We start from the raw sequence: 13,297 nt of genomic DNA, 5'->3' as shown, positions 1-13,297 counted from the left end.
ACATTCAATTAGATATTTTTATGAATAAAAATATAGTGATTGTCTAAGGGCGAAGAATGTGGTATTATCGGTGTATATTATCTCTATTTCATTATTTTCTACTTTCCTTGTTTACGTAAATTCCTATCTTCGTATTCGAGTTGTTTATTTCATGAAACCGGAAGAGAGTTATCTCTTATTTTCAAACTTATCTTATTACAAAACTTTTCATTGGTTACTTTTAGATTTTTTATCAAATCATAATATAGGTCATGATAAAAATTCAAACTTATTTCAATAAGTGTTATTCATATTCGAGATATGTGGATCAGTACCTGATGCCACACATATATTTGATAATGGTGAAGGTTTGTGTTGGAACATATTGTAAAGGGGGTCGTATAACAACTCTATACAGATTTCACACTTCCCGTTTACAATCCTTTGAATTGGAGATCAAACTCCGTAATAAAACAAGAATAAACACAAAAATAGACGTATAGATAATCCAGTGTTATATATCGAGACTTCCCCCGGAAGTCTAGATATACAGTGAGATTTCCACCCAGGGGGAAGTCTGACTATATAGTGAGACTTCCCCCAAACTATCAATAGTGAGACTTTCCTCTTACGTGCTTGGTCTGGATTTTATTTTTAAATTTCCACCGGAAGACATTTAGTGAGCCATCGGTGTAGCGCAATTAAAGATATCTTTAATTATTTGAAGATATCATCAATTCAATTTTTGTGCGCAATAATTGAATTAATGCGTGCATCAATTCAATTATTGCGCGCATTAATTCAATTAATGAAAATTATTGTGCGCTTTATTCGATAGATACGGGCATGAAATTAATTGATGACATTCAAATAATTAAAGATATCTCCATTATTCAAGCTTATGTTAATTTGGAGTTCCATAATAATCCCCCTTAGAGGAGTGGCTATCTTCCCTGACCACTAGTATAGTGAAAATTTCTCTACAATACACATACGTGGTTGGTTGCAATTTTATCAATATCTTTGATAAATTGATTGGACGGGCAACTTCCTTTATCAGTCGTTCAACTACTGAATTTGATGAACTTATCAAGAATAAGATGCATCTTCAAAGGAATCTAAACCAAAGCGAATTAGATATATCATGTATTATTCAAAATACAGATCATTCCTTTCCATGAATGAAATAATTATACCATGCACTGAATCGAATATAACCTTAGAAATTCAACTACTAGTATTACGTACTATATACGTGACATATTCCAACAGATGTCATCATTGGCTAAATCATTGCATACTATACATGACATTGGATATATGCTATCTTTAAATCGATTACTGATATCCTAATGTATTTAAGACTAGAATTTTTGACATCATAGACAGTTGCTTCTTTAAAAAAATAAATAAATAAAAAATGGAAAAAGGAAATTTTCGTAAATGGTGAACAGTCATCCAAACAAGAGGCCCATGGGCCACATCGCTCACTTGAGTCACCTTGGCTCATATTTAAAGATTTTTCCTATTCACATGTAAAACTTTGATCCCCGTTGTGGCCTCAACCTACTCCCGGAGTCCATGATTTTTACAAAATTGAATCTGCACTATGTCATGAAGCTTTCATTTAAATATTATGTAAACTTCCCTGGCCTGTGATTTTTAAGAAGATTTTTAATGATTTTCCCTATATATTTGTATGTAAAATTTTCATCCCCTACTGTGGCCCCCTCTTACCCCCGGGAACCATGACTTTTTCAAACTTCAATCTGCATTATGTCAGGAAGTTTTTGTGCAAATGTAAATTTCTTTAGCCTAATGGTCCTTAAGGAGAAAATTTTTGAAAGATTTTTTCTATTTATTAGTTATGTAAAACTTTGATCCCCTATTGTGGCCCCATCCTAACCCCAGGGGTCATGAGTTTCACAAACTTGAATCTGCACTATGTCAGGAAGCTTTCATGTAAATCTCAGCTTTTCTGGCTCAGTGGTTCTTGAGGAGAAGATTTTTAAAGATTTTCCCATTATATTTGTATGTAAAACTTAGATTCCCTATTGTCACCTCATCTTACCCCCGGAGGCCATGATTTTAACAAACTTGAATTTGCATTATGTCAGAAAGCTTAAATGTAAATTTCCACTTTCCTGGCCCAACAGTTTTTGAAAAGAAGATTTTTAAAGATTTTTCCTATATATTCGTATGTAAAACTTTGATCCCATATTGTCGCCTCATCTTACCCCCGGGGGCCATGATTTTAACAAACTTGAATCTGCACTATGTCAGACAGCTTTCATGTAGATTTCAGCTCTTCTGGCCCAGTGGTTCTTGAGAAAAAGATTTTTAAATGAACCCACCCTATTTTTGTGATTATCTCCCCTTTGAAGGGGGCATGGCCCTTCATTTGAACAATTTTGAAAGCCCGTCGCCTTAGGATGCTTTTGGCCAAGTTTGGTTATGATTGGCTTAGTGGTTCTGGAGTAGCTGCAATAATGTAGCCCTCTTTGATTTTTTTTTTTTTAGGAGAGGGCTACAACTCCTCAGGATCTCCGTAATGGTGCAAATGCGGGAGTGATTCACTCCCGCAACATTTGCGCTCATTCTAAACATTTCCTGACTTTCTTTACGTAAATAAAATGATATTCTATGTTTCTTAGTCAATATATAAATTTACAACCTGCAACTTTTAAGATTTGTGAGGCTCTATTCTACCGTTTTCAACAATTTCGATAAATTCCAATTTCTCGATTCATATTTGTGCGCCATGTTTGATGTACTGAAGTATAAACTTCCGATTGTCAAGTCATTTGCATATGCCATATAAGGTAGTATTTACATCAATGGAAAAGTATGGAGGCGAAAGCTATTTCGTCGGTATTGAAAAGGTTTGAATTTAATATCAAGTTAAAAACCGAACAGCAGAGTGTAAATTCTTTCTGCAACAATATGATTTTCCTTTCTTTGTCGAAGTGGCTCGAGTAACTACATTTTCGCGCTGAATGTCAATGCTTAGGTTTTTCATTAGATCCACCTACGAGATCTCGCGATAACACGCATGGTGGAGCAGACGAAGAATTTTGCATGCTGTACATTGTATTTAATGAAAAACACCTTTATTAGACATACCCGAGCACAAAGTTGGTACTCCTTTTGGTGTAAACAACATTTGGGACTAATACACAGAGTTTATTATCGGTTATTCATAAAGTTATTTTGCACCATTACGGAGATCCTATGGAATTGTAGCCCTATCCCGAAAACGTCAGAATTAAAAAAAAATTGGATAGGGCTACATTATTGCAGTTAGTTCTGGCATAGACATATAACTGTTATATGTCTCTGGTTCTGGAGAAGAAAAGTCGAAAATGTAAAAAGTTTACAGACAGACGGACAGACGACAGACAACAGGCGATCAGAAAAGTTCACTTTAGCTTTCAGCTCAGGTGAGCTAAAAACTATTTTGTTAAACACCATTCTGATTCCACGCACAAGTAACTCTGAAGTTGAAATTTAAAAACTTTTTGCTAGAGTTCCTAATTCACAATATCTTCTAGCAGTCTGTTGGAAATCCCATGGACAAGAATTGTGCTCCTTTGAAATTAGCTGACCTGTTTTTATATTCCGAAGAAGCAGAGTTTATTCAAAAACTTCTACATGAGAAGAAAAAATCTCTTGCTGTGGCCTTCAACTCAACATTTACATATGTAAATATATCAATATTTTATCTATCAACAATAATCATTTCCATTCTTATACAGGTCAATTCGATATATCCATGTGAATTAAAAAAAAAAACAAAAAAAAAAACACATCGAGTCCTGTACATCTGCTTTGTACTTAAAAATATTTTATTGAAAATAAATACTAATGGCAAACAAACAACTCAACTTTATGATAAACGTGATGATTTCAGCTTCTCCATCGTCAACTTCCCATATTTATGTAGCAATATCCCATATCACCAGCATATGGGGTTTATACCTCTCAATTGATTTGATACACAAGAGCTTGTTCTGCGCATGATCAGTTTCTGAATCGAGGCAGGCTACTGACAAACAAGTTGATGATACAGGGGTTCCAACAGTGTCGTTTAGAGTTAGCATTTTGCAAATTCTATGGTCGTTATAATGATCTAGTTTGCCAATACAACCTATCTTTGGGTTAAATGCTGTCTGACGCGTTTCATATTGATCGTTAGGCCGTTCTTGGCACACTGATTTTGACTACAGATTATTCCGTTTACCGTTCTTGGCACACTGATTTTGACTACAGATTATTCCGTTTACCTGATCAAGATATAGGGCTCAGGGCGGGTGTGACCGGTCGACAGGGGATGCTTATTCTTCCTTAAGGCACCTGATGCCACCTTTTGAATATCCAGGGGTCCGTGTTTGCTCACCTCTCTATTTTGTATCCCTTAAAGGAGTTATGAGATTGATCACTTTTTGGTATCTTCACCTTTCATCTTAATGTATCAAATCAAATAAACCAACTGATGTTTTTATCCCAAGTTTTGATTTTGCCTTTTCTAGTAACTATATGTAACTATATTTCCGGGGGGGGGGGGGGGGGGGGGGGTTGGGGTTGGGGTTGGTTGGTTAGGGAATGCTGCTAGTTAGCCATAAACATATTGTCACCTACAACTCTTTAAAACAAGAGGCCCATATCGCTCACCCGAGTCACCTTGGTCCATATCAGAAGACTTTCCATGCATATATATTTGCATGTAAAATCGTAGTCCCTATTATGGCCCATAACCTACCCCTGGAGGCCATGGTTTTTGCAAATTTGAATCTACACTATGTCAGAAAGCTTTCATGTAAATGTGACCTTCTTTGGCCCAATGGTTCTTGAGAAGATTTTAAAGATTTTCCATATATATTTGTATGTAAAACTTTGATCCCCTATTGTGGCCACATCCGACCCCCGGGGGCCATGATTTTAACAATTTAGAATCTGCACTATATCAGGAAGCTTTCACATAAATCTCAGCTTTTCTGGCTCAGTGGTCCTTGAGAAGAAGATTTTTCCTATATATTTGTATGTAAAACTTTGATCCCCTATTGTGGCCACATCCGATCCCCGGGGGCCATGATTTTAACAATTTAGAATCTGCACTATATCCGGAAGCTTTCATATAAATCTCAGCTTTTCTGGCTCAGTGGTTCTTGAGAAGATTTTTCCTATATATTTGTATGTAAGACTTTGATCCCCCCTAGTGGTCCCATCCGATCCCCGGGGGCCATGATTTTAACAATTTAGAATCTGCACTACCTAATAAAGCTTATCTATAAATTTCATCTTTTCTGGCCGAGTGGTTCTTGAGAAGATTTTTTAATGACCCTACCCTATTTTTACCTTTTCTTGATTATCTCCCCTTGGAAGGTGGCCTGGTCCTTTATTTTAACAATTTAGAATTCCCTTTACCCAAGAATGTTTTGTGCCAACTTTGGTTGAAATTGGCCCAGTGGTTTTTGAGAAGAAGTAAAAAATGTTAAAAGTTTACAGACGGACGAACGCCGGAATACGGGTGATCAGAATAACTCACTTGAGCTTATAGCTCAGGTGAGCTAAAAAGCAAAGATTTTTAAGCTGTCATTTATTTTATTATTTTCAAAATGAAGATGTGTTTGTTTAAATAACCCTTATGTTGTATTTGATGCTTTTATTGGAAATGGGGGGGGGGGGGGGGGGGGGGGGGGTGTGTTAACTCTGACCCTATATGGAATTTACAGACACACACGGCTCATGAATTTTCTAGCAAAATTTTTTTGAAATATCTTTCCTTTATTACCTATAATTTTATTTTTCATATAAAATGTACAGTTTATAAATTACAACATGTATATACAATCATACTAGTAATCTATTTCATTTCTTCATGATCTAAATATATGGAATACAATTCATGTAATATTCAACTCATCCACAATGTCACCCCTATCTATACTCAGGAGAGTATCAACCACAGTCTGAAGCTTGTCTTTGCCCAGTTGTTTCAGTTTTCTGAGAAGTTGGTACGTAACTTCATAATGTCCTTCATCTTTAAAGTCCAGTTCCACTTGTTCAATTTGAACGTCTTTGAAACCAAGCCGCCGACAGAATTTTTTATAATCACGTCCCAGATTTTCGGATATTAGGTCACATTCTTCATCAGTAAGTGCTCGGTCAGGTACTGGTAAAAACAGAAATATGAGACTTTCATTGAAAATAATAATAATAATAATAATCATAATACCATATTTATATAGCACCCTTTTCATACACTATGTACGCTCAAAGGTGCTTTACAATGCATATATACCTTACAAGAGAATGTTATACATATAATACATAGAAAATAAATAAAACATTAAAAGCTGTACCTATCCTCATTGTACATATAAAACATGAAAACACAAGATACTATAAATATGCTAGTTAAGAATAAACATCAGTTTCAGGGCGTATTAAAATAATAATAATAATGAAATACACATACGCACACACAGCATATAATGTCTCAGGTATAATACATTAAAACATACAATCCCCCCCCCTTTTTTTTTATGAAACATCACAAAATGGTACTCGAAAGCTAAGACACACAGTCTTTAGTTTTCACAGTTTTTCACAGAATCTAACCTACACGAATGACTGAAATGATAGAAACTAGTCCTGGAAAACTTGATGGAAAAAATGTGTTTTCAGTGACTTCTTGAATGCACACAGTGTTCTACAGTCCCTTACATGTTCTGGAAGGGCATTCCACAGTTTTGGAGCTATTGTTCTGAAACACCGATCTCCGTATGTTACGGTTCGACTTTTTGGAATAACTAAAGTGACTGATTGTTTTATAGACCTAAGATTTTGGGTAGGCTTATATACCTCTAGTAATTATTTGATATAAGTTGGGCACTCATCATGTAAGGCTTTGTAAGTATAAGTAAGTATCTTATATTGTGTCCTATACTGCACAGGTAACCAGTGTAGTTCTCTTAATATTGGAGTGATATGGTTGTAACGAGAGGTCCTGGATATGAGACGTGCAGCAGTGTTCTGAATATGTTGGAGTTTGAACAATACCATCAAAAAAAAATTCTAAAAGTTTACATGGGTTATCAATACCAATAATTCTTCTCATTTTAAAACCTGCTTTTCTAGCTTTTTCAATAAGCACAGCTGTTGCTAAGTTAAACCTCCCATTGCATTTCATCATAACACCTAAATAGCAGTATTTTGGTACAATTTGTATTGAATTGCCATTAATAGTAAATTCATTCCCTTGAGGTTTGCCATTTAGGTTAAATATCAAAACTTTAGATTTATCTACATTGACTTGAAGTTTCCAATTTGAACAATAGTTACTGAGAATATCAAGGCTGTTCTGTAAACCAGTTTTGCTTTCAGAAAAGATTACACTATCATCAACATCTAACAGACAATATACACACCTTCAATTTTCTTTCTATCCTTTTTCTTGACTTTCTTCTTCCCCTGTGAACTTGAACTGCCTGAAGGATCCCCTACCACCATAAAATTCTGGTCTCCAATTTGTATATTTGGCAGTTTCTCTTTAGAGTCTGTGGGTAAATGTATTGTAGTTCGTCCTCCACCCCCTGAAAGACAAACTTAAGTAGTAAGCATTCTAATAAATGTCAGATCCAATCTTACAGGTTCTTTAAGGAAAGGCCGTGCTTTTACGTATCCGATTTTAAATTTTAAACACCGACAAGAAAGTTCCGGTTATAACTTCTTTGTCTGATGTTTATAGTTTACGAGAACTGTGCGAGTCAAATTTAGCATTCAAATGTGAATCTTCAGATATATTTACCATGAATTATTATAGTGTCAAGTCCTCACTAGCTCCAATGGTACAAAGCAATATAATATCTACACTGATCTCTAAAAGGCTCAATATATAGCTTGCAATCTAAGCCTGAACAAGTTAAAAATCATACATAGGCATGACCCTCACAGTGGAATTCAAACTGTTTTTACACGTAGTGAGTTTGTGTTTGGTTCAAAGAAACCCAGAATTATGAAGCCTCAGAAAATCATCAGCAAAGTTGTTTAATATTTGAACTCTTCTTCATAAGTACTTTCAAGAAACAAAAGTATTTGTACATGAGTTGTAGTTGCTAGAATCTACATGAATTGTATGTTACACTATATTTATTTTTTCTATGAGATAGCATGTATGTATTTTTATGTATGAAATGATTGATAGCCAAAAAAAAAAAAAGAAAAGAAAAATAACACACACACACAAAATTGTGAGAAAAAGGAAGGGGGGTGCCCAACCCCCCCCCCCCCCCCCCCCCCTCCCCACCCTCGTGTTCTAATTGTCTGGTAGGACAAAATTTTCAGTATGTTTTACATATAATATATTGTTATATTCTGTTAATCTTGATTTTAAGACTGTATTTGCTGTTACAATTTACTATTTTCAAAGTGTGCAAAATTTTTCAAAATTGCGATATTCTGTGATTTTTTTTCCTGAAGGATGTGAGCAGATTAAACAGCAATTGTGTATGTTTTCAATTGAATATCTTTAAAAATTCTCTCAGTAAATGGATATCTATTGATTTTTATAAATTATAGCTTAATATGATGTGCTTTGGTGCATAAATTAATAAAACATGAGATCATGCATCCTTGTGTTTTAATTTGGCTTTTGTATTTGGTGGTATATGTGCTCTGTAGCATATAGTATAAAAATAAATCCGCAAAGGTATGTCTAACATGGGTTTTTTTAGTTAGTTTATGAGTTGTTAAAGTTATTTAAATGACATTTTTTTTTGATTGACAGAAATTTCTAATAGTATTTACCTACCTTAAGAGTATATTCTAATGAACTTGAAGTGAATGGATATTGGAACATTTTCATAATCAATTATGAAATACAACTAGAAAGACCCCTATCTCCACATTATTTGACACCACATTTCATTTGTATACAAAACAAGTAGCAGTAAAAAGTCAAAGTGGTAAAAAAATTTTATTACATCTGTAATGGTACATATTTATTATTAAGTAAGCATGATCAATTAAAAAAAAACCACCACAATTTATATTCAGATTCTGTGGGTATTTAGTAACCGACAATTAGATGTTGATAAATGGAACATAATTGGTGAACTCACAATTGTGTTTAAATAGGACATACTGAGGTATAATAATCATTTTGCACAGAGGTTCATCATTCAAAATGGATTTTTGCCAGTCAGTTTTAACAGCCAGTTTTTAGTGTTATCAATAGGTATGTTTTAGTAATAATTTCAAAATCTTATGCTATTTACTGTGTTCATATTGGATGACTCTAGTTTGATCACTACTTCTGGATTTTTTAGGAGAATCTGCGGAACCCGGTCTTGCATCTGTTTCAATCTGGAAAAAAAAATCAACAAACGTAATTTATAATAGCATTATCTCTTTATTGAAGAATGTCCCTTGAAAATGTGGCTAATTACTTTAGTACAAAATATATTTTCATATCATAATCCTCTATAATATATATGTTACATGTAAATACACCTCAATCTTAAGCATGTCTTAATTAATTTTTTTCTAACGAAGTGGCTTGTAAAAAGCCCATTTAGTTCTACATTACCAATCCATAGCAAAACAATTGTGCTGTGTAATATTCTATAGTATATGCTGATATATCATTACCGGGTAAGTAAAATATTTTTACAAGATGAATCTCCATTTTACTGGCCTACACAATAGGTCCTCAGATCACTTGGGTACCCTCGATACAGAGGGTTACAGACCTTTCTCTCAACACCCACTTATCTTTGTTGAGAGAGAGGTCTGTAACTCTCGTAACCCTGCATTTAACTTTGTAACCGTTTTCTAGTGTAACCTGGTTACAAAATTGCCATTTTAACCCTGATTCTGAAGAGAAGTAGGTGTATCTGTACCAGTACCCTTGTATTGTAGTGTAACCGGGTTACAAAATTGCCACCCAATTTCTTGCCACATATGGACCAGGATGCGAACCCGGGCCCCCTGAATCTTCTGTCAGGTGCTCTAACCACTGAGCTATCAGGGCAGGCCAATATCCACCACCCATACAGCCCCCAACTACTACATTTTCCTCCCATAAAGTTTTACCTTTCCTATGTATATTACAGTATTTTAGAGATATTACACATATCAATGATACCCAAACGTTCTGAGGGCCTGTCTTACAGAACCTATAAGTTTTAATGAAGACTGATCAGTGTTATGATCCTGGGTAACTTACCTCTGACTCACAAGTCAAGTCATCTTCCATGATTATGGTCTACCTGTCAACTAAAAATAGAGCTGTCTTATTTTATTGTTCAATTTGAATGCTGTGTCTGACTATACACAAGGTTATCACCTTGTAATTCTAAAACAGATCCAATATATTCTTTGTACTCAATATTTCATCAGTGTTAAATTCACAGGTGGTACACTATACACTGCAAAAGCATATACAATAAATCATCATATTAATTATGGTTCATCTACTTCTTAATGTGAAAAAAAAACACACCCTAAAACCCGTTTCAAAGAAACTAGGAGAAAAGAAGTTCTGGCCCTTATCAAATGAACTGCCATCAGATGATCATGTTCAGGTCCCATTCACTTATAATATCACACACCTTTATGAATGTAAATGACTTGTTTGCTAGCTTATACTAACCCAATGTAAGTAATACTTACAAGTACACTGTACATGAACTATTAGAGTAACCAAGTTATACCACTTTTGATTTTTATTTAAATCAGATGCTGCTATTACCTATATTACACTGCCCATATTTAATCCTTATAATTAAAGTTGAAGAAAATTTTACATAATCATTAAATCAAAGTTTTAGAAAGAGTTAATCAATAAAAATTGAAAACAGTGTTCAATGTTTATTTTGTTAAAAATGAATTTTTGAAAGGATGAACCCCTCCCAGAACTGACAAGTTTGGTAATGAAATTAAGCTGGAATATGCCTATTAACGTGATAAGTCAGTCAATGCTTATTTTCACCAACCTATTTTGAAAATGATTTTTACTGAACATTTTCCGTGTCAGACACTCAGCTTATTAGACCTCACCTTATTATTGACGTTATCACTTCATTTACGAAAGTTGACCGGATCGACAAAACGTGAAACAAAATAAGCAAATAATAATAATAAAAAAAAAATCATGTATAATTTTGAAGGCACAAGTTTCTCAATCCGACGGCAAGATTAGAGTATAAATGAAACCCTAGGCCTACTGGTTTTCTTGTAACAGCTGAGAATTCACCATACCCTGGTTACTGTTGAATTTGTTGTTTTAGGTTTACAGAAATGTCAGTGTATTGTGTAAAGAATCATTGTATCAACTTACCACTGAAAAGAACTTGAATCTTTGAAAAATTCCAGTGACTCAAAATACAAACCGAAAGTAGAAATGTTGTAGAAAGTGACTAATTGACGAAAAGTTCCCAAAAGAGGCAAAATTCTTGAAATGCAATTTCCTTCTTTACTAATAAACTTATAAAAACAATAAACTGTTTGACATTCCGAAATATGTTTGGTGTGGAAAGATGAAAAACAAAACAAACCAAAAAGCCTTTAATCTTTATGATTTTTGGAATCATTTAGGCCCTATAATTTATCTGTGTACTTCGTATTCCTACGAGTAAATGTGAGCCTCTGTATCATCCCTATGCTCCTATGCGGTAATAAAAATAAACGAATGAAATAAAATGAAAAAAGGGTCTTAAGAATGAAAATAAAATGTAATGAATTAAAAAAAGCCCACACTAAAACATAACATAGAATAATCAAAGTACCGAAAGTATTGAAACGACTCGGAGAATTTCGACTCCGTTGAAAAGTCGTACGTTTTGATGTTGTTGATTTGAGAAAGCTTCACAGCTGTTGATATTTTCGTGTGGAGCAAAAATAGGGGCTTGGTAGAACATTTACTGGATCCAGCAATGTATATCTTTGTTTGTAAGGGTTTTTATGAAGTTTAGGAATCCAGTATAGGTACGGTAAAAAATGTTTTCCGCACAGTCCATAATTCCATATTAATGGCTTCTTCAACGAAAATAGAAAACGCAAATATTCCTATCTAGTGGTCAGTCATCCAAATAATTACTATGTTAAACACCACTCTGATTCCACGCACAAGTACTCTGAAGTTGAAATAAAAAATGTGGTGGAGTTCCTCATTGACAATATATTCGTGGTCTTTGGTGATCAAGTCTTCCAACAGTCTGTTGGAATTCCCATGGGCATGAATGCTCCTTTGTTAGTTGACCTGTTTTTACATTCCTATGAAGCAGAATTTATTCAAAAATTTCTACGTGAGAGGAAAAAAAATTCTTGCAGTGGCCTTCAATTCGACATTTAGATATATCGATGACGTATTATTTATTAACAATAATTTTCATTCATATGTCGATTCGATATATCTACATATATCAGGCTACTAACAAACAAGTTGATAGTGCAGGGGTTCCAACAGTCGCGTTTAAAATCAGCATTTCGCAAATTCTATGGTCGTTATAACGATCTAGTTTGTCAATACAACCTATCATTGGGTTAAATGCTGTCTGGCGTGTTTCATGCCGATTATTAGGCCGTTCTTTGCACACTGATTTTGACTACGGATACCTCCGTTTACCTGATCAAGATATAGGGTTCACGGTGGGTGTGACTGGTCGACAGGGGATCCTTACTCCTCCTAGGCACCTGACCCTACCTCTGGTATGTCCAGGGGTCCGTGTTTGCCCAACTATCTATATTGTATTGCTTATAGGAGTTATGAGATTGATCACTGTTCGTCATCTTCGCCTTTCATCCCAGTGAACTCGAAATAAAGGACACCACAGAATCATCCACTTCTGCTTCATACTTAGATATTTTATTGAAAGTAGATATTAACGGCAAACTAACAACTCAACTTTATGACAAACGAGATGATTTCAATTTAACTTCTCCACCGCCAACTTTCCATATTTATGTAGCAATATTCCATTATCACCTTCATATCTCTCAACTGATTCGATACACAAGAGCTTGTTCTGCTTATTGTCAGTTTTTAAATCGAAGCAGGCTACTGACAAACAAGTTTATGATACTGGGGTTCCAGCAGTCTCTTTTAGAGTCAGCATTTCGCAGATTTTATGGTCGTTATAACGATCTAGTTTGCCAATACATTTACAACCTACAATTGCTGTCTGACGTGTTTCATACCAATTGTTAGGCCGTTCTTGGCACACTGATTTTGACTACGGATACCTCCGTTTACCTGATCAAGATATAGGGCTCACGGCGGGTGTGACCGGTTGACAGGGGATGCTTACTCCTCCTA

The 13,297-nt window shown here is 34.8% G+C and overlaps 1 protein-coding gene across 3 annotated transcripts in view; it reads right to left on the bottom strand.

The window, feature by feature from the left end:
- Positions 1–5,742: 5,742 nt before the first annotated feature.
- Positions 5,743–13,297, bottom strand: part of LOC125666820 (receptor-interacting serine/threonine-protein kinase 1-like) — a 542,042-nt gene continuing 534,487 nt past the window's right edge. The window contains exons 1-5 of one of the 3 annotated variants that reach the window (XM_048900138.2): positions 11,321–11,440; positions 10,208–10,257; positions 9,258–9,345; positions 7,410–7,574; positions 5,743–6,151 (exon numbers count right to left, since the gene is read on the bottom strand). In XM_048900138.2, the coding sequence (XP_048756095.2) occupies positions 5,883–6,151; positions 7,410–7,574; positions 9,258–9,345; positions 10,208–10,237 (552 nt within the window). In that variant the 5' untranslated portion in view covers positions 10,238–10,257; positions 11,321–11,440 and the 3' untranslated portion in view covers positions 5,743–5,882. The other 2 variants (XM_056153237.1, XM_056153238.1) reach the window with 2 other exon arrangements.

This window comes from Ostrea edulis, chromosome 1, assembly GCF_947568905.1.
Source record: "Ostrea edulis chromosome 1, xbOstEdul1.1, whole genome shotgun sequence".
Lineage (NCBI taxonomy): Eukaryota > Metazoa > Mollusca > Bivalvia > Ostreida > Ostreidae > Ostrea > Ostrea edulis.
Note: the sequence above shows the minus strand (reverse complement) of the source record. Positions and strands in the feature narration are given on the sequence as shown.